Source organism: Eumetopias jubatus, unplaced genomic scaffold, assembly GCF_037043125.1.
Source record: "Eumetopias jubatus isolate StellerSeaLion01/CBP00866 unplaced genomic scaffold, mEumJub1_p1.0 scaffold_15, whole genome shotgun sequence".
Lineage (NCBI taxonomy): Eukaryota > Metazoa > Chordata > Mammalia > Carnivora > Otariidae > Eumetopias > Eumetopias jubatus.
The window spans coordinates 41576444-41599273 of NW_028274821.1; the positions used below are offsets into that span (position 1 = coordinate 41576444).

The 22830-nt window shown below is 40.1% G+C and overlaps 1 protein-coding gene and 1 pseudogene across 2 annotated transcripts in view; both read right to left on the reverse strand.

The window, feature by feature from the left end:
* The window catches only part of TTC39B (tetratricopeptide repeat domain 39B), a 116710-nt gene that overhangs the window by 35359 nt on the left and 58521 nt on the right, over positions 1–22830 (reverse strand). Inside the window, exons 3-7 of one of the 2 annotated variants that reach the window (XM_028107308.2) lie at positions 13583–13678; positions 9769–9879; positions 6913–7044; positions 5576–5652; positions 2005–2072 (exon numbers count right to left, since the gene is read on the reverse strand). In XM_028107308.2, coding sequence (XP_027963109.2) covers positions 2005–2072; positions 5576–5652; positions 6913–7044; positions 9769–9879; positions 13583–13678 — 484 coding nt within the window. The remainder of the gene's footprint in view (positions 1–2004; positions 2073–5575; positions 5653–6912; positions 7045–9768; positions 9880–13582; positions 13679–22830) is intronic. The other variant, XM_028107309.2, reaches the window with a different exon arrangement.
* On the reverse strand, positions 15163–15281 carry LOC114212455 (5S ribosomal RNA; annotated as a pseudogene).

A 22830-nucleotide genomic window follows, 5' to 3' on the forward strand; every position in this document is an offset into this window, starting at 1 on the left:
ATAAATACAAAATTCACTACACAACTTAAATGTTTATCGTCTTATTTAAGGAATCTTATGATTACACAAGTTCCAAGATTGGCCAGGAAAGAATTTCCAAAATCACATTAAAATCTGCCTCAAATAATAATATTTCGTTTCATGATTCACCAAACATTTACTGAATGCCTATTTTACACCAGGCATCTGAATGCAACATCAGTCAAAAGCAATACAAGGTGCTAAGGGCTGGAGTCATGCACACAGAAGGAGATATGCACAGGAGGTGAGGAGAGCTCAGAGCAGGGGAGGGGGTGACATGGAGAGGTCCACAGAAGCTTCCTGGAAGCATCGGGGCTTAAGGCACAAAAAATGATTGGGAAGTGGCCAGATGAAGGAAGGCAAAGCAGATGCGAACCTTGCGAGCCAGGGAATACTCAAGCGGAAGGAAAGGCAACGAAGCATTAACGATCATGGCATGCTTGGCCATCTGTGCTTAGGTAAGTCAGCGCTGCCACAAAGTTCCCACAAAGACAGAACGAAGGAGTAAGAAAGCTACCTCTTCCCGTGGGGTAAGAGGGGAGGAGGGAATGTGGGAGAAGATACCAGTTTAGTTTGAAAAAGCCTCCCCCCCTTGCTGATATTCTGATACGGGACCACTACCAACGTCCGTGAGAGGGACTCAGAGCTGAAGCACAGCCGTGAGGGGGTGAGGGTCTCATCCCTGAGAGGGTGCTCAGCTGCACAACGGACAATGAGCTGGAGGCTAAGAAATTAGAGCCAGAGGGTCACTAGGTCGCTGTGCCCTCTGGAGAAGAGCTGAAAAACACCCCCACTAGAACAGTCAAGAAGGAAGAGGAGTCTTGGATTTGGCGCTGCTAAATCCTCACAAGGTAAAAGAAACGTGAGCATTAAATGGTTATGGAGGCATGAGGAAGAGGGAGGAGTCTTGGATATCTCCCAGATGTTTAATTACAAGTCCCCACATATAAAATAAGATTTCAAATCCCAGATTTGACTGTCAAATCCCCATTTGGAAAACACATCAGAAAAACCGGAGGGCCTCCATGACTAGCATTATGTTTCCCGAGGCAGTAAGAATGAGGTTTTCAACCAGACTTCATAATACATAGGGTTTTAGGAAACAGGGTCATAGACCAGATTGGTTCAATTTTACTAAACCGGAATCCAATCTAAGAAGTCAATCTCCAAGAAAAAAAAAAAAAGGAAAGCAACTCTCAATACAACGTAAAACATTGTGATTGAGGAAGATTTTCAATTTTACAATTGCATTTTTGCTCCCTTACAATCTTGACCCTACCTCTACCCCCAATGTATCCATCACCACCACCCACGGGGACATGATGTTAAAATCCACGTTTTTTTAGAAGCATTGGAAGATACAATGTCACGCAAGGCGCTGGTTATAACAGTTCCTAGACGTAAAATTAAAATTTCCCTTAAAGAAAGCTATTCATGGTTTGGTTTAATGACTTTTTAAATCTGCTCTTCCAAAGGAAGAAATAAAAGCAAGAAAGGGGCATGAGAATAGAAAGAGGGGCAAAAATAAAATCTGAAGTGTATATGAAAAGCTTGGCACTCAAAGCATGCATACCTGAGCTTTGCTGAATCATCTGGTGTAAGAAGGGAATGGCCAAGGATGAAAATGCCTCTTTGGCCCGGGCCTGTAGCCTCTACCACTAGCAAATGCAAAGAGGAATAATCCCACTTCTCATACAGAGAAGCATCCAGAAATTCGGTGCAGTAGTTGCAAAACAGTTCATAAATTTATAAGGCAGTGGGTTCCCAATAGACTGAAATTTGGAACAGACTCCAAGTGCATTTGAGTAGGAACAAAGCTCCCTGGGGTCATTTTTCAGTCAAAGTTTATCAGAACAACAAGTATCTTCCATTACAAATCTAAGTCAAAAGAACTGAAGCACTGACATAGAATGAGCCCCATTTTTTCTGTGTGGCACTGGCAGGCTTCCCCGGCGTACTGATTCGAAGCCAAACATTTATTACCTGCACAAACGTGAGTGCTGCTTTCTGTAGGAGACACTCGGCATAACAGATTTCGGCATGCATTTCCTCTATTAAAAACAAATAAAATTACATTAAGGAAAATCCTATGTCCACAGTAATTGCTCTGAGATGTTCAGGAAAGACTCATAGCTCAAAGAACCCAAGAGAGACACAAAAATCTAGGTTGCTTTGGTACTTCCATAAAAGCAGAATGATGACCTCGGTTCTCAGTCCCTCGGCAAGATTTTCCTAGAATGTGTAAAAGGATTTAAGGAAGTCATCTTTGGCCCCATTCAAATATAACTGCGAAGAGTCAGGTGCTTGGTGCCAGAGACCTAAACTCAGCTCACAAGAGGAAACCAAAATTTAAAAGTACTTAAAAAAATATTTTTTAACTTAACAGTTACATGTAAGTTTAACACAGTTATAGAAATTGAAAAAACTATCTTAAATTTATGAATTCTAGCTTCTAAAATATGAAGGTATGATAATCATGGCAATGATCAGACACCCCATTAACTTAAAGAGAAAGCAGCAATTCTCTGAGGTCTGTGAACAAGTATGGACCAGCACGCCCAAGGCATGACTCCTCACACATCGAAGACATGATATAAAAAGAGCTCACACTAGCACAATTTCAGGCTATTTTGATCACCGAGCTATCTAGCACAGGAACAAAGCACTCACAAAAGGGACTCTGTAAAGCCATGTATATCCCAGGGACATATGGAATGCCCCAAAACACATGGCCTGTCTTCCTAAACAATACCTTTCACTTGCAGAGATTGGGGTGGGAGGGAAATCTTTGCATTTTTGCATAAACAAAATTAGCAGATTCCTGTTTTATCCATGGGATGCAAACTGGCATTTTATTTAAGTAAACGAGCTTGGGGGATTTAACAGCTTGGGTTGGAGGAAAGGTTCTGCCGTGTTGTGGGTATCCACCTCTCTCGGCTGCGGGCCACCTCATTTATAAAGTCCAGCTAGTACCGTCTTCACTTCACAGCTAAAGAATCAAATGAGGTGCTGCACAGAGCTCACTATGGAGAGTGAGCACTGGATTTTTGTTAGCTACTTTCAGTACGATTACTGCCCTTGGTCCACATTGGGCTTTTTGGTAAAAGCTCAGAAAGCAGGACATTTTTATGTCAAGTAAGTAGCTGAAAAATAGGGTCCTTCTGTGTTTGTGAGAATGCTGTTGGGTCAAAGTGGATAAGGGCTAGCGCTGTATTTCTTTCACTCACACACACAGACCCCATCCCCATCCCTTCCATCTGACACACAACAGGCTGATTCTCACAAACTGGTTCCAATCCCTACCTCGCTCATATGCCAAAGGCTGAATTTACAAAGAAGCAACTAGGCAGTGAAGATCCTTCAGCGGCCTGCCTACAGATGGGGCCAGGCTTGCAGAGTCAAGGCCTTCAGCAGCCTGCCCGCAAATGGGGCCAGGCTTGCAGAGGCAGGGCCTTCAGCGGCCTGCCTACAGATGGGGCCAGCCTTGCGGAGTCAGGGCCTGTGCACATCCTGGCGGCCGTCACCAGCCAGGGTCTCGGTCCTTCTGAGTCTGTGCAGAGGTCTGAGCAGAAGGATTGGCTGCATCAGGGTTAAGTTAAAGATGGACACACCGCAGAGCAGCTAAAGGACGTGACAAGAAGGCAGAGATAAAAGGCACGAAAATTTGAACTCTGTATACCATATGTAAGCATCCTTCATGTTAAATCCCTTTCACATCCTAAGTACTGCATTTACATATCTGTTTTTAAAGGAAATTTGAAAACCATTCAGGGCAATATGCCAGCTCCGAGAGAAGAAAGGGTGTGTTCCATGTTAAACCCACGAAAAGTTTAATATACTGACTCCTGCAGACAACCAGCCACTCAAGGACGTAAATGAAAATTACCAAGAGGAAAAACAAATCACATACTAAAGCTACAATGTTTTGACATGCACCCTTGAACACAAAGTCTGTCTGGGTTGCAGTGACAGCCAAACTCATTAGAAATAAAATGCAACTTAATTTATAAAAGTCATATTCCTTCACTCTCGTTGATTTATATTGGGCAGTTCCCCAGTTCTCAAAATTAACCATTTGGCATTTATGAATAGATACCTTACCAGAACATCTCTTAATTATAAATTCCTTAGTCTACTGAAGGAAATAGCTTCACCCTGTGCTAAAATGTTAGCTAAGCATGCCTTTGGATGTAAAAGTCTAAATAAACCTGTTTTTCAGAATACGCTATAGTCACAAGCTAATTTATATTTACTGTTTTCTAATTAAGACTTTTTAAAGCAGTTTTAGGTTGGCAACAAAATTGAAGAGAAGGTACAGAAATTGCCCACGTATCCCTTGCCCCATGCATGCTTAACCTCCCCCTGATGAACTGATGAACTTCTGTTGACACATAATCACCCAACAATCCATAGTTTATGTTATAGTTCCTTCTTGGTGATGTACATTCTATGGGTTTGGACAAATGTATAAAGACATGTATCCATCATTATGATATCATACAAAGTTTTCTCACTATCCTGAAAATCCTCTGTGCTCCACCTATTCATCCCTACACCCCATTCCCCGGCAATCACTTATCTTCTCACCGTCCCCACAGTTTTGCCCTTTCCAGAATGTCATATGCTTGGAATCATACAGCATGACACATTTTCAGATTAGTGTCTTTCACTCAGTAATACACATTTAAAGTCACTCCATGGCTCTTCATGGCTTGAGAGTTCATTTCTTTTTAGCACTAAATAATATTCCATTTGTCTAGATGTACCACAGTTTATTTATCCATTCACCTATTGAAGGATATCTTGGTCGCTTAGAAGTTTTGGCACTTATAAATAAAGCTGCTGTAAACATCCACATGCAGACATAAGTTTTCAGCTCCTTTGGGTAGATACTAAGGAGACTGATTGCTGGATTCATGGTCAAAGTATGTTTAGTTTTGTAAGAAATTGCCAAACTGTCTCCCAAAGTAGCTGTACAATTTTGCATTCCCACCAGCCGTGAATGAGAGTTCCTTTGACTCTACATCTTTGCCAACATTTGGTGTTGTTGGTATTTTAGATTATGGACATTCTAATAGGTGTACAGCAGTATCTCATTGTTTGTTTTCTTTTTTAATAGTTAGTAATAAGTAAATACGTAAATTATTCCAGATTTTCTGAAGTGCCATGTACAAAAACATTATAAAAAGATAAGAACACAGCACCATCTACTTTCAAGATGTCTAAAGAGGAATGATTCATCATTTCCCTCATCCATATGTGAACATTTTGTTCCCTTTTCTACAAGCCTATCAGAGAAAGTGTGGGGTACAGTGGAAAGAACTGTGGCTTACAGAAAGGCAGATCAGCTTTGAATCCCACTCTGCTACATGGGGAATCCTGGGCCATTAACCCAACTATTGCCAGCGGTTACTTCTGCAGGGTGAGTATGATGGCAAAGAGAAAAAGATTTTCCATTTCCTTTTTATTCTACACTTAAGTACTGAACTTTATGAGTATGATCATGTTTTAATTTTCAAAGACAGGAAAAACTTCATCTTTAAATGAGTCTTACCTTCAGTCAGCTGTTCCAATGATCCCCTAGAAAGAAGACTTGAGAAAGATTCTACAACTGTGCATTTTTTCCTGTATCTGTGGACAATAAGCAGAAGGGGAGATGGGAAACAGAAAGAAAAAATGACAATAAATCAGGCCAGGCTTATTTTCCTTTGACATTCATTTTTGTCACAGTCACACCAAAGAGTTACCAAGGAGAAACTCTAAACCCTGAAGTCTGTAGTGCAGAGACCACCCTTTTTCAACACCGCACACCCAGCGCCAGCACTGGGCTAGCATCCTGTGGGCACTCCATCCGTGCTTACTGGACACGTGTGGACAAACCCACACAAAACAATGAATGCTAACCCTGCCAAGCACCTGCCCTTATTTGTATGGCTGAAATCGATATTTCTGGGGTAAGAGGTATCCACAGGTTAAGAATCACTTAGAGGGCAGTATTTGGAAACTCTCTTCATTTGTAGGGTTGCAACATAATTACATGAGGACATAGTTTCATGTTAAACTTCACCAATGCTAGTTAACAGCTGTTGCTGGGGTCTTGCTATACACACAGAGCAAAGATTAAAATAAAACTGAAAATCCGTCTCATTTTCACCAACCAGAGGTGTTCAAATATGTCCTTTTAGGCAAATACACCTCTCCCTTCTGAATAGGCAGCATCTCCCACATAAAAGAAGAGTGTTCCTTGCTCGGCCTCGCGTGGCAGGCGGTAGCTGAAATCATCCACCCCAGGGAGACCCTTGAGAGATGCATGCTGCTGACCCCACAGACATCTCCCTCAGTTCTTCTCAGGAAGGAAGGAAAGGGAAGGAAAGGGAGGGAGGGAGGGAGGGAAGGAAGGAAGGAAGGAAGGAAGGAAGGAAGGAAGGAAGGAAGGAAGGAAAGAAGGAAGGAAGGAAGGAAAGGGAGGGAAGGAAGGAAGGAAGGAAGGAAGGAAGGAAGGAAGGAAGGAAGGAAGGAAAGGGAGGGAAGGAAGGAAGGAAGGAAGGAAGGAAGGAAGGAAGGAAGGAAGGAAGGGAGGGAGGAAGGAGGAAGGGAAGTAAGAAAGGAAGGAAGGGAGGGAGGGAAAGAAAAGAAAGGAAGAAGAAAAAGGTGGAGGTATAGATGCCAAGTGTTTGGCCAAATAAGAATCAACTATAATTCCTAATAGGAAATTTTAACTCTATTACATAGAACTATGTGAGGCTAGGAAGCTTTGAAGTACAAGCCCCTTACTACAATTGGGGCGAATTTCAAACAGAGCTCTCTCCATCAGGCAAACCACACTCACATTGTCACACAGACATAAAGGTTTGTAGTTTTATCTCAAGTATTTAATTACTCAGTTCATACTTTTGGCAGGTTTGTAATGCGTCCTTCATGGCAGAAATGCCGTTTTGGATGTCCTGCTGCTCGAAGGTCATGACCGCCTGCAACACCACAATAGTACTGTAGCCCAAGGCATGGTACATACTCTCCTTAGCCCTGGGGGCAAAACACAGGGAATTAATACATCCCAACTCAACTTAAAAGCATGCACGTCTTGTCTGATACTAATCAGGAGAAATCCTAGTAAATGCATATGATGACTTTGATAGTGATAACTTGTACTCAGACACCATGATCACTAAAATAATATAGACTGAGAAAGGCATGTCCTAAAAAACTCAAGTATTAAGGACTTTCCAAATTAAGCCTACAGAGGCAGCACAGAATGTTCCAGGTTAAAGCAGAAGCCGCCAATTGTTTTGCCCTGTTTCAGCACAAGGGGGCAGCCTGCGGATTCTTTTCTTTCAAAGCAAACCAATTTTTCCCAGTTGAACACCAGGCAATATACTTACTATCTTTAGCTCTGATATAAGTACTAAAATAAAGGCCCCTGGAAATGCATTTTGTGACAGAGAGATTTTGATATATTTTCGGACAGTCATTTAAAAAAAAAAAAAAAAGCTCCTTTCCATTCCCAGCCAGAGGCCAAAGAAAAGCAAGATTTTTGCAATAAATTAGGTCAGCCACAATGGGCCCAGGCAAAGTATATTTTAGACCTCATATCTAATCTAATCCCATTATCTACAATTCCTTACTAAAGTTCTTAACAATTCCAATTACTAAATTATCAGTTGAGAATTGCTTGGATTATTTTTTTTTTTTAAGATTTTATTTACTTATTTGAGAGAGAGAGAGAGAGCACGAGGGGGGTGAGGGGCAGAGGGAGAAGCAGACTCCCCACCGAGCAGGGAGCCCATCATGGGGCTTGATCCCTGAGCTGAAGGCAGAGTCTTCACCAACTGAGCCACCCAGGGGCCCAGAGAATTGCTTGGATTCTTAAGGGCATTAATTAGTCTTTTTTTTTTCTTTAAATTTTTTATTGTTATGTTAATCACCATACATTACATCATGAGTTTTTGATGTAGTGTTCCATGATTCATTGCGTATAACACCCAGTGCTCCATGCAGTACGTGCCCTCTTTAATACCCATCACCAGGCTAACCCATCTCCACACCCCCCTCCCCTCTAGAACCCTCAGTTTGTTTTTCAGAGAAGGGCATTAATTAGTCTTAATGTACGGCACATCCCAGACTTTCGCGCTGTGAAAACCTCACCATTTCTTTCTCAAAACTTCTCATTAGGTCAATCTGTTACAAGATTTAAGATATTAATGCATGATTTTGTTTTTAATTCAAATATAATGCCCAACAGCCCATGGCTATGAAAACAAATGCTGGCCACATTATTCTTTTCCCCCATGGAAACAGTCTAAACATCCTTTGGTAATTTGCAGTTTGGCCTGACTAGTGAGGTCACTAGCTGTTCAAAAAACCCTGCAAGGAGTTAAGATCAGCCTAAAGTTAATCATTTACTGTGGTTTTAAACCTCACATTTTAAACCAAAAGCTCCAAGAGGAAAACGATTCAAGCGATTCAAGTGGGAAAAACATATGTTAACGGTGAAACTTGCATAAAGATCAGAGGATATAAAATTTGACCAAATAAAATAATCACTTCTTTTCATTCCATGTTACAACAAGCTGGGTGTCTGAGACAGAGAAAAAAAGGAGTCCTGTGTGAATAAAAACACAAAGGAGACAGGCAGGCAGGTTGAGAAAGGAAGACAGAGAAGTAGAGACAGAAGATAGAGAGAGAAAGAAGTCTGAGGGACTGGCAAGGACAGAGGAAAATGAGGCAGGAGACAGGCAGGGCAGACAAGTGTTGAAGACAACGCTGGACAATTTCCTTCAGCTGTGGACTGTACCATCTATTTTATCATCTGTTCCTAACCTCTGAAATACTCATTGATCACAGCTCCTCTACATCAAAATAGAATTACCAGAGCAGCTTCTCAGGAGGTAATGTAATTTTTTTTTAATTGCAGTGTGCAGTTGACATACATTTCGGGTGTACGACACAGTGATTTGGCAATTCTATATATTATGCAATGCTCACCACCATGAGTGTAGCTAAGACTGAAAGTCTATGATCAAAATCACATACCCTACTGACCAAAGAAATGAGATTCCTACTATGGGCCCAAGTAACCTTCTAAAAAACTATTATATAAGGTCTAAACTTCATCCAGGCAAGTGACTGTGTTTGAAGGCACAATGTAAGATTATTCCTGTCAAGCTCCAGGCACACTGTAGAGCTGGGGACTGTGGTCAAGGTGACAAGCCTAGTATCAGGGCTGAGCACGGGAGTTGCTGCCACATTTGAAAAATGAACAAGTATTATTAGCTGAAATTAAACTGCTTAACTTGTTTATCACATAAATAGGGAGTCCCAATAACATTTTTTATTATTTTAAATTTCTTTTTAACATTTGAGATTAGCATATTTTAGTTCTTTTTATCCCATTTCAAAGGAAACTTTTTTCAATGATATTTAAGCTTTAGAGGCATATCCATAAAAACATTTCACTGAAGAAAGGAAAAGGAAGCTCTACAAAACTACATACAATAACAATATTTGAACACAAATATAAATTAAAATATGAGAAAGAGTCAGAAACTTTCTACTGATTACATTTGAAAAGACAGATTTCTTAACTGGATATTAAAACTGACCAACCAGTAGGGGGTCTCAACCAAATTAGCTTAGAAATATTCAGGTAGACATGCAGATAAATTAACTGACAATCATGACATCAAAGAAAGAATCATCAGAAACATCTGAAAAATATATATTTTATCTGAAAGAAATACAGTTAATTACCACGGTCGAAGCAATTCTAAGGCATCTGTAAATTTGTTACTTAGAAATAAGTTCAATGCCACCGCACATTCTTCTAGGCCACACTTGAGATCCACCTTGTTTGATGTTGACCTAAAGACCAAGAAAAAAATACACAGTATTTCTATAGCTTTTACTATGAGCATGTTGCTGCACGTGTGTGTTCACATGACACTGTGAAGAAAGAAAGGCCGGAGTTCTAACTCTACCACTTAGTAGCAATGTCTTTAACCTTCTGAAGCCTGACTTGCTCATCTGTAAAATGGGAACACCACCACTGCCTACTTCATGAAGCTGTTGTGAGGATGGAAGAAACTGACAAACAAGGCTCATAGCAGGCACAAAGACCACAAGCGTGGGAACTACCTTTACTCATAGGAGAGGGAAAGTTATTGTGTTTTAGTTTGATCATGCAGGGGGAAAAAACGTGTGTCAGCGGAAAACTATGCATGATTCTCTATACTGTAGAAGAGACCCCTTTGGATTGCTTTTTGATTCCAGGGAACTGACTTGCAACTCCGAAAACTATGTTTTCTTTTTAAATTAGAGTACAGTGGACACACAATGTTTCATAAGTTTCAGGTGTACAACAGTGATTCAACTTTTCTATAGTTACGCTAGTCTCACCACAAATGTAGCTACCATCCGTCACCACACAATGCTTTTCTAGTATCACGGACTATATTCCCTATGCTGTGCTTTTTATTCCCATGATTTATTTATTCCCTAAGTGGAAGCCTGTATCTCCCACTCTCCCTCACCCATTTTGCCCATCGACCCACCCCCCCTTCCCTCTAGCAACCATCAGTTTGTTTTCCATATTTATGGGTCTTTTTGTTTGTTTATCCATTTGTTTTGTTTTTTAGATTCCACACATAAGTGAAATCACATGGTTATTCGTCTTTCTCAGTCTGACTTATTTCACTTAACATTATACCCTCTAGGTCCATCTATGCTGTTGCAAATGGCAAGATATCGTCCTTTTCTACGGCTGAGTGATATTCCATTGTACATATACACCACATCTTCTTTGTCCATGTTATCTATGGCTGGACACTTGGCTGTCCGTATGTTCCGTATCTTGGCTATTGTAAATACTGTGCAATAAACATGGGGTGCATATATCTTTTTGAATTAGTGTTTTCGCTTTCTTTGAGTAAATACCCAGTAGTGAAAATGGATCATATGGTATTTCTATGTTTACCTTTTTGAGGAACTTCCATACTGTTTTCCACAGCGGCCACACCAGGTTATATTCCCACCAATAATGCACGAGGGCTCTCTTTTCTCCACATCCTGGCCAACATTTGTTATGGTTTTTTGTGTTTTTTTTAGGCATTCTGACAGATATAATTGGTATCTCACTGCGGATTTGATTTGCATATCTCCAATGATTAGTGAGGTTAAGCATCTTTTCATGTGTCTGTTGGCCATCTGCATGTCTATTCAGGTCCTCCACCCATTTTTTAATCGGTTTTGGTTTTTTAGTGTTGAATTGCAACTCTGTAAATTTTAACTGATAGCGATGCAAAATAATTGTCTATAGACATGCAAATTCTATCCCTGACTAGGAGAGGTTCAATTACCTCCTTCACTGTAGTTTTACTGACTTTGGACATTAATTTCAACACTCTTTTACTCCATATAAATTTGTGCTGTTTCGATTTCTCCTTTGAATCAATTATAAAATCTGCCTAGTTCCCTCACTGATTAATGAGTTAAATAAAATCTTTCAAATGTGTTTATTTTTACATCTGTATAATCAATATGATTTTACCTTTTATTAAAACTTATCTGTTATTTATGATTGATGGAAATTTTGCTCTTTAAAATTAGGCCCTCAGGGAGACTGACTTGATTTCAGCTCAGGTCATGATCTCAGAGTTGTGTGATTGAGCCCTGTGTCGGGCATGGAGCCTGCTTAAGATTCTTGCTCTCCCTCTGCCTCTGCCCTTCCCACCCACCAAAATAAACAAATAAATAATAATAAAATAAAATAAAATTAGAGCCTTCTACAAAATGTTTTGTGTAACTTTTTTTTTTTTTTTAAATAAGCTCCATGTCCTGCATGGAGCCCGACACAGGGCTTGAACTCCAGGACCCTGAAATCAAGACCTGAGCTAAGATCAAGAGTCAGATGCTTAACCAACTAAACCACCCAGGCGCCTCTGTGTAACAACTTTTAATAGGAAAATATTTCAGTAAGTAAATGAGCAGGATGATGATTTATTTAAAAGAGCTTAAAGTCAAAGGTCCATGCCCCCAACCTCTCCAAATTCATTCCTTCAAACATGGAAACAAAATCCCACTTCAGTTACTCTTCTACCAGAAATGGGTTCTGATGATTTTGCCCAACTGCAGGCTAATGTTAAGTGTTCTGAGCACATTTAAGGTAGGTGAGGCTAAGCTATGATGTTCAATAGGTTAGGGCTATTAAAGGCATTTTCAGTTCACGATGGGCTCATTGGGGATGTAAGCCCACCGTAAATCTAAGAAGATCTATAAATGTTGATGCAGTAGTTACTTAGGAAACTATCAGATGAGTTAGAGGTTAACCCTGAGGGAGAGACTCATATTTCTAAAGAAAGCTCAGATTTCCATAAGCAGAGACATATGGAATGAAATCGTAATGTGAAAAATAAACGCCTTAAAATCCTTAGGAGTTATTTTCAGCTTCATTTCCAGTCATCGATCCTCAAATTATTGCACCCCTTTGTTGTACTGTGAGAGCTGAGTCCTAAGGCAAAATGCCAAATTCATGAGTGTTATAAACACACTTACAAGTAGCTGAAATTTCAAATGCAAAATATCAAATGCTACAACTTAAAGTTTAATAACCCTACAAGGATAGATAAAAAGCCCTTTCTCATGGTACTAAAACATAGCTTTCACAGAGTTGTCTTTAATCTCTGATAAACGAACAATATACATGTTCGAAAAGAAACAACTCATTATATTAATTCTAGAATGGGCAGGAAAGGAATATTACTTAGCAAATGTGATATTACCAAAAATATTAATGGAAAGGAAAAATGTCATGATACATTAACTTTTAAAAACAGACACAAAAAATAAGGTGGAGGGGCAGGGCAAAAAATAATAAAATTTTTAAAAAGCAGGTTACTAAATAGTATATCGAATGTGATCCCAATTAATAATAATAAAAAAAAGAACTTGCTCTATATATGAAGAGAAAAAGAAAGGACACACACACACACACACACACACACACACAAAGTTACAGTGATGGTAATATACATTTTTCTCTCTCCTTTGTGCTTTTCTATATTTCCTGAATTTTCTATAATCAATGTTTCTTAAAATGCTCTTTAAGCCAAGGTTACAAGAAGAATGTAAGTAGAAAAATAATCATACTACAACATCCAGTGAAAACCCCATGGCTGCCTCCATAACAGAGAGAAGCACATGCCCAGGAAAAAGATGAGAATGAATACAGTTTAAGAGGTCATATTTATGGTGGATGCTTGGCAATGTGGTTATATTATTTTATAAATGAAATCAATGATTTAAAAAATTTTAAGATAAAAAAGACTCCAAAGAGAGCTGTGCCCCAAATGTTGAATTTACTTTTCTTTTTATGTAACAGCGCCACCCATTCACATGTCCCTTAGCAGCTCTGTCTCTCCTTCCCTAATTTGTAAAATGGACACTACACCTGCCTATTTCGCCAGTCAGTAAAATACAAAGCCCTGTTCTAACATCAACATTACAATTCACCAAAGGGCTGGACTGCTCCCCGCTGTTGTCCCGAAAACACCTGCACCCTCTTCCTAACCTGCTCACATTAGATGATCCGAGCCGTCCAGAGGCCAGTTTTGTATCAAAGGATGCAAAGGGACGGCTGCTTGTTGCCATATCTGTGCGAGAAAACCTATTAATAAAAAAAAAACAAAAAACCAGAATGAGGTTTTTATTTCTTTGTCTTACAGGAAAAGTCCACATAAATTCAAGTATACAACATAAGCCCTTCAATTATTTTGTACATCTCACCTCCATGTCTAATCAATTTTATAAATCAAATAACAAAAATCTATGTGCTGTTACATGGTGAACATTTCTGAAATACAGCACCAATAAAACAAACTTATTTTGTTTACTCTAATACACAAAAAAAGAAATTAAATCACCCCCACAGCTCTCCACCCAAAGACAACATTGTATCCTGCATATAAATATCCTCCCAGATCTTTTCCCAAGTAAATCTATACATGTATTTCTATACTTTATTAAAATGGAATATTATTGTAAGGAAGGAAAAAGTTTTCCTTGACCCTCTTAGAGTCCCTGACTGGGCCTGAAAATAAAACGGACAAAGACAGATTAACAGGAAAAAAGTATATAAATGTTATTGAATTTGTCCGTACATGGGAGCCTTCCCAAGAGAACGAAGACCCCAAAGAAGCAGAAAGCTTTTTATATTTGTGAAGAATTGGCAAGACAAAGGGGTTGGGGCTTGGAATAGTAAATGATGAAGAAGGAACTAGGAAGACAAGGGTTACTTTAAAAAGGTTTGCAGATTGTCTGAGCTGATACAAATGTCTTTCTCCAGTAAATGGAGAATTTGTTTCTGGCCTATAGGCAGGAAAGGGGGAGCTTTTCCAGTGTTTACTGCTTCTTGACAGCCTTCAGCTCAAAATGATTTTTAGGTCAAATCATGGGGTGACATATTCTAGTTTCCTTCATTATATGTTTAATTTATCCTGAATCTTTTCTTCTTGACAAATAGAGTTGCTTTATCACAGTTACTCTAACATAATTTGCTACCTGCCCCTTATTTGGGAGCATGTATTCAGAGTGGGCCAGGCCCCTGGGCGAGACACAGCTACCTCTGTTGGCATCTTTTTAATACCAGCAACACAGCAGCTCCAGCCACTGAGCAGCTAGAATGAAATAGAGTGGAAAAAAAAGAAAGGAAATGGTGTCTCCTAGGCGAGTCCCAAACTGGGGTTTAATAACTAATCTGATTCTAGTTTCAACCTCCCCCAGAAAAGTAGTCTTACCCAGTCAGTCAGGAATTTTCCTCATCTGGGCCAGTGAGTCTGCAATGAGTGGCCACAGGGGCCCTCTCCATTCCCCAAAGGAAGATGAGGTAATCTGCATGGTAAGACCTGCTACTCTTCCTCCTTAAGGGAAAGCGACCTTGCCTGGAACAATCCATGTTTCCTTTTGCTAACAACTGTCTTGACCCACCCTTCTTCCTATAAAATCCTTCCATTTTGTACAACTCCTCAGAGCTCCTCTCTACTTGCTAGATGGGATGCTGCCCAAGTCATGAATTGTTTAATAAAGCCAATTAGATCTTCAAATTTACTAGGCTGAATTTTGTTTTTTGTTCTGTTTTGTTTTGGATTTTTTAGCCTATAGCACCCGGTCTTCCCAGGCAGTCTCCCATCCAAGTACTAACCAGGCCTGACCCTGCTTTGCTCCCGAGATCAGATGAGATCAGGCACGTTCAGGGTGGTATGGCCGTAGACTGAATTTTGCTTTTTAACACTATCTCTACAATATTACATTTTCACATCTATACACACATTTATTCAGGTCTTATCTTATTTCCTTTAATAAATGTTTCTAATATATGGAACACTGCACTGAGGTTCAGATATCCTCCATGTTAATGCTCCTTAGAGTGCTTCAATTTTAGAATCTGTACCACCAAAGTAAGCGCAATTATTAAAAATTTAACTGAATAGAATCACTTGACTGCTCTACTCCTGAGCATAAGCTAGATGTTATATTCATAAGTTAGAAGGAATGGATTTCTGGCTAGTGAAAAATATTGTTAGTGGGTTAATAGAGAATAAGAAAAACAATACATCGTATTTCAATATTTTCAATTATGTTGGAAAATTTGTCTTTTTAATTTTATTTATTTTTGAGAGAGAGAGAGAAAGAGAGAGAGAGAATGAGGGGGTGAGGGTCAGAGGGAGAAGCAGACTCCCTGCCGAGCAGGGAGCCCGATGCGGGACTCGATCCCGAGACTTCAGGATCATGACCTGAGCCGAAGGCAGTTGCTCAACCAACTGAGCCACCCAGGCGCCCCTGTCCTTCTTTTGCCATGATTTTATGCTTTTTTTTTTTAAGTTTTTAAACAGCTTTATTGAGCTATAATTCACAGACCATACAATTCACCCATTTAAAGTATACAATCAAGGGCTTTTAGTCTATTCTTAGAGGTGTTCAACTATCACCACAATCTAAGATTTTATTTATTTATTTATTTGAGAGAGAGAGTTGAGGGAGGAGCACGGGGGAGAAAGAGGGAGAGAATTTCAAGCAGACTCCCTGCTGAGCACCAGCTCAATCCAAAAGCCCTGAGATCATGAGCGGTAACCAAGATTCAGATGCCTAAATGACTGAGCCACCCAGGTGCCCCTATCATCACAGTCTGACTTTACAACATTTTGTCACCCAAAAGAAACCCTGCATCTATCCATTAGCACTCACTCTGCATTTCCCGCTCCACCTCTAGTTTTAGGCAACCACTAATCTGCTTTCAGTATCTACAGATTTTCTCTAGCCCAGACATTTCATATTAATGGACTTATACAATATGTGGTCTTCTGTGACTTGCTTTTTCACTTAGCATAACGTCTTCAATATACATGTTGATGATATATCGGTACTTCATTCCTTTTTATTGCCAAATAATATTCCGGTGTCTGGATAGAACACATTTTATCATTTTATTAGTTGATGGATATATGTGTTATTTCCACTTTGGGGGTATTTTTTTAAAAGATTTATTTATTTTAGAGAGAGAGGGAGAGAGAGCACTTGTGTGCAAGAGTGGGGGGAGGGGCAGGAGAGAGAAAGAATGTCAAGCAGACTCCCTGCCAAGCAGAGCCGGATGCGGAGCTCAATCCCATGACCTGAGATCATAACCTGAGCTGAAATCAAGAGTCAGACACACAACCAACTAAGCCACCCAGGTGCCCCCCACTTTTTAGGTATTTTGAATAACGCTGCTATTAACATTCATGTACAAGTTCTTGTGTAGAAATATATTTCATTTTTCTTGGGCATATACCTAGGAAGATAATTGCTGAATCATATGGTAAGTTTATATTTGACATTTCAAAAAACTGCCAGACCATTTTTCCAAGTGGCCATGTGACTTTACATTCTTACCAGCAATGTAGGAGCATTCCAATTTCTCCATATCTTGACCAATGCTTATTATTGTCCATCTTAGTGGGTGTGATGGTATCTCCTTGTGCTTTTGACTTGCATTTGCCTAATGACTAATGATGTTGAGCATTTGTTTAGGTACTTAAGGGCCATTTGTATATCTTCCTTGGAGAAATGTCTATTAGGTTCTTTGGCCATTTTTTAAATGGGCTATTTGTCTTTTTATTATTGAGTTTCATACTGCTCTAATTTTTAATCACTAGGTAAAACTATTTTCAAATGAAAAGCTTACAGCTATTTTTTAATAGTTTTTCCTCTAATTCAAATCATAATTAGCAGAATCAATTCAAATTTAATTTCCCCAATAAATCCAACACAACGTGCTATGTTCCTGAACAATGAAATAAAAGCTAACCCATTTTTAAAAAAGATTTTATTTATTCATTTGAGAGAGAGCATGAGTGAGGGAGGGGCAGAGGGAGAGGGAGAAGCAAATTCTGCACTGATCAGGGAGCCTGACGTGGGGCTTGATCCCAGGACTCTGGGATACTTAACCAACTGAGCCACCCAGGCGCCCCAAAGCTAGCCCATTTTTGTTTAAGATTTTACTTATTTTTTTGAGAGAGAAAGAGCACAGAGGCAGAGTGAGAGGGAGAAGCAGACTTCCCCACTAAGCAGGGAGCCTGATGCTGGGCTTGATCCCAGAACCCTGAGGTCATGACCTGAGCTGAAGGCAGACACTTAACCAACTGAGCCATCCAGGCGCTCCACTAGCCCATTTTAAAAAGAAGGAAAAAGTGGAATGAAATTCCAAAAATTAATAAAAAGACACTTAGTATCCTTTAAGCTTTTTCATCAAAGTTAATATTTGTCTTATGGGGAGAAAGGAATGAAAGTAAACAGGCCAAGTGTTATGCTCTAGGAGGTACCATTTATATAATCTACAGTCTAGATGGTGTCCACTGGAATTATAAACACAAGACTCCAGTGGACACCACAACCAGGTTTCCAGGAAATCTGCTGCTTAGTATTTTTGACCATATGATCAGCTTGTGTTTCTTACTAAAGAAAACTGCTCACCAGAACCAATTCTGCCCAATGGATGATTCCTTCAAATAGCCATTCTCACAGCCTGTGATCAAAGAAGAGGGGAGGTATGGCTGCTGCAGCTGGTAGACCAAGAATGGCCCAGAAATCAACAGGTACCCCCAAAGACACTGCACTGCCAACCTCAACCCCAGCCTGTCACCGGTGCTACAGAATCAAAGCAAAGGAATGCCACCATTTTCTCTCCACTCAAGTCCTGTTCCTTTATAGGGAGGACCTACAAAGCCGGAAAAAACCAAGGACAAGGGCCAACAAAGTATATAATTATTCTATTAAGTCAGATACTAATGAATTTATAAACTAACTAACCTGCCCCCAAATAGTCCATGCTTGGGCTTACTACAATCAAAACTGTAAACTTTCTTTCATATTATCTGTAGGGCTTGGGTGATTTTTATATTCTTTGTGCTTTTCGATGTTTTTTCAAAGTTTTGAAAATGATCATGCACTATTTTTAATAATTGGGGGAAAAGTATATATTTTGAGCAGGTTAAGTTCAAATTCATGAAGGGGACATTCAAATATTAATTTAAGGAAACACCCTCTGATCACCCCCTCTACTATCACACACAGCTTACAATAGTTCTCTGGAAAAAATACAAGAACAGTATATTATTTTTAGTCCTTTCCATGTGAGGAAGTTAGAACACATCACTGCCCAATGTGTTTCTAATGTAATTTTAGACCTTATCGAACTCTTCCAAATTTTCACTACTTTGAAAAAGTCAGTACTTCAATGTTGCAGTTTTTCTAATTTTATCTTTTCTGTTTCCTACACTGACAACACATTTCCAAGCTATTTTACGTTTTGAACTTAAAATACCTGTAATAATACATTCCTAAATTGTTTTCAAACTTGTTATTTTATATATACATTTATGATCTCAACCTCATTTTTAAGGTATCTACCTATTTGCTAAAAATGGGTTTATTCCTTTACGGAAAGGAACTGGCTCTCACAGGCAGAAATCAGTAGACACTATCATGGGTTCTCAATTCTAACCCCATTTCCATCTTTGGCAGATCTGAAAAATGCAGTACACGGGGCCCGTGTGCACATCAACAAGCTATATGCTTATACCAGAGATGGAAAGTGAAGGTCCATTAAAGTAGATGGATTCACTGGAAAGGTACTTCCTTTTACCCTCACTTTACATTTTTATTAGAAATTGGGATTAAGATAAAAAACAAGGGAACTAACTCTGCAAAAACAAATATATAAAGCTAGAAAAGGTAGCAGGGAATGGACCACAGTCTAAAAAAGTAATGCACCAAATGAAAGGGTTAAATTTAGTCAATTAAAGTTTAATTTTCACTCACCAACATCTACAGCACCACATTGCAGGCACTATATCAGATGTCAGATACATAAAGTCATACAGTTCATTATCTCAAAGATGATATCTGAGAATAATTATAGATTTTAAATAACTTACAACTTTTTACCACCATGTTGCTAAGTCACATCTTTTTTTTTTTTTTAAGATTGTATTTATTTATTTGAGAAAGAGAGCAAGAGAGAGAGCAAGGGACCCAATGTGGGGCTCGATCCCAGGACCCTAGGATCATGACCTGAGCCAGGGGCAGATGCTTAACTGACTGAGCCACAAGTCACATCTTTTTTTATCTTCTTTATAAGTTCCTAAATCTGGATCAAAAGTCCAACTAGGAGCACCTGTGTGGCTCAGTTGGTTGAGTGCCCAAATCTTGACTTCAGCTCAGGTCATCATCTCAGGGTCCTGGACTCAAGGCCCTTTAGGGCTCCACGCTCAGCGGGGAGTCTGCTTGAGGAGTCTCTCTCCCTCTCCCTCTCCCTCTGCCTCTCCCCCCACCCCCTAGTGCACACGTTCTCTCTCTCTCTCTCTCTTTCCCCCTCTAAAATAAATAAATGAATCTTTAAAAAAAAAAAAAGTTCAACAAAAGCTTGCATGCATGTCATCAAGCTGTCTGCCAAGCGTCCGCAGGCAGACCTGCCACACAAGTGGAGACCCTGACTGCCTGAATAAACAGATAAAGGAGCAAGTGGAAGTCAGCAGTACTCCCATCTGCTCCCGACAACACACCTGGCCTGACAACCACACTGTCCTAAGAGCACTAACAATTGGAAATGCAACTAGGAGCCAACAGCCAGGGATAGAAAGGACTCAAAGCTAGTTCAGTAGAAGGAAGAGTTCAAGAGCGTGGAGAAGCTTAACTGGAAAAAGGAGAGTTGGAGGAAAGCAGATAAAAAGGAAAGAACAAATACTCCCTCCCTTGCTCACTTGAGGAAGATTCCAATGCCCCCTTCTAGACCACCTTCTCTGGACTGCATCCTACTCCCAAATGACTCAGAAAGACATAAAATAATGTGCATACAGAGAAAGAATAATAAAACAAATGTGGCAAAATGTTAAAAATGGATTAGCGATATGCAAAAGTTCTCTTATTCTCATACTCTTTTGCTCAGTTTGAAATTATTGCAAAATAAGGTGGTTTTTTTTTAAAGATTTTATTTATTTGAGAGAGAGAGAATGAGAGATAGAGAGCACGAGAGGGAAGACGGTCAGAGGGAGAAGCAGACTCCCCGCTGAGCAGGGAGCCCGATGCGGGACTCGATCCCGGGACTCCAGGATCATGACCTGAGCCGAAGGCAGTTACTTAACCAACTGAGCCACCCAGGCGCCCCCAAAATAAGGTGTTTTTAAAAGACAACTTGGATGACCCTGGAGCAAAAGGCAAATGAGAGTGGCCATGGACCTCCGCCACCCATGGACCAGCCAATGCCAGCAGGGAATGCCAAGCCCTTGGGGTCATGAGCATACCAAAAGATCCAGCTATCACAGGAGCTTTGGTGACAGAGACAGTGACGACAGAAGTTAATCAAAAACAAGTGGATGGGGCTGTCACCAGAGGGCAATTCCCAGAGTAGGGCTCTATCTCCATGGAACTTCTTCCTGCACCCAGGTACTATTGGGAGAGAGGGCCAGGGGGAACCTTTGAGAAGGAAAATATAGGCCTGATACAGAGTTTAAATTTTTACTTGACTGGGCACTTACCTCTCCCACTCCCCCCAAGAAAACCTGCGTCACTCTAAAAGAGACTATTTGAAATGTGAACAGATGATGGGATCTTTTACTGACAACTTAATGTTTTCTTCTGTCCTCACTGGGGATGAGAGCTCCAGAGCAAAGCAAGAACAGTTGAAAATTACAGAAGCTCATTTTCATGTAAAATATAAACCATGCCCCAGACCCTACTCACTAAGAAAATGGACAGCAGCACTGTTTCTTCAGGGAAAAAAAAAAAAGAAAGAAAGAAACTGCCCCAACAGATGCTGTTTCTCTTGCCCGCAGACAGAGCAAATCAGACAGAGCTGGAAACTAAAACCAGGGCCTGTATCTTTTCAAATTCTTTCCTTAAGCAAAGCAAACTGTACTCCTTCACAGTCTTTCAAACAAACAACAATGGAATGTCAGATTGACAAGAGATACATAGGCAGCTCCTATTTCATTTTGCTGGTTTTTTAATTTAAAAAAAAAAAAATCCCTTCCCTATTGGAGGGTTTTCTTATTTCTAACGGAAAGCTGGTACCTAGTCTACCAATCACCCTGCTGGGTTTCTGTCCCCGGTGTTCTGGTCATTTGCAAACAGCGACACGCTGGACCCTTCGCTCACCGCTAGGGATTTCAGTGTCCTCATGTGTAAAAACAGAGAAGGGCTACAAATCACAGAAAGCAGAGAGGTGGTGGCCAGGGGCTGGGGAGAGAGGGCCGTGGGAAATTATTGCCTAACGAGTACTGAGTTTCTGCTTTCCCAGATGAAAGAGTTCGGCGGATGGACGGTGGTGAGGGTGACACTACAGTGGGAATGTTCTGCACACCAGTGAACTGTACACTGAAAAGTGGTGAAGACTGTAGAGTTTATGTTAGGTGTATCTCACAATAAAAAGAAACTGGGAGCAAAAAAAAAAAAAAGGCATAAGACAAAGAGCCAGAGGAGGGCTAACAATGCCTGCCCCGTCTACCCTGCACGGAAGTTCTGAGGAGGAAATGCGCTCCATTTTGTAAAATCACTTTTGGGGCTGAAATACCACATAAATGCGGTGCTGATGTTGTTAAAAGAGTTAAGTGATTGGGGCCAAGAACTTCCCATTGACAGAACACTGCAGTCCAGCTGGGTGTTTCCTGCAGCCCTGGGGGTGGGGGCTACTTAGGCAGCGCCTGGCCGGTTTCAGGTCGTCCCACAAAGGAGGAATGCAGGTATTTTCAAGATGCAGAGTAAAGGCAGGTTTTCAGTGGGGGGCGGGGAGGAAGGGGTTATCATTTCTTCTCAAACATTGCAAACCACAACAAAGAGTAGCCAAAAGAGAAATATTTAAAAAGCAATGCTGGAAAAAAGTTTTCCTTTCATTTGGCTCACAATCCATGAAGGAGAGAAAAAAATAAAGGCTACCTAGAAGTCATTTCTTTTTTCAGGCTACATAATGTGTTTCTTCTCTGGGTTCTTTGGTCAGGATTTAAAACTCATCATAGTATGATTATTGCTTTACTTTCAGTTGTGGGAGGTAGATGATGAGCTTTTTAAGGACAGGAATTCTCTGTCTTAGCACAGAGATGCTCAATGAGTTTTTGATGAATAAATGGCATTTATATTAATTCTATATTAGCACTCTTGTGCCAAATACATTCTCAATACCTTACATTTTATATCATGTATGTAGATGGAAAATACCCATGAATATGTTATCACGGGAGTCCTGCATTCACAAACAAGTAGCTTTCAGTAAACATTAGGTAAGAGAAAAAC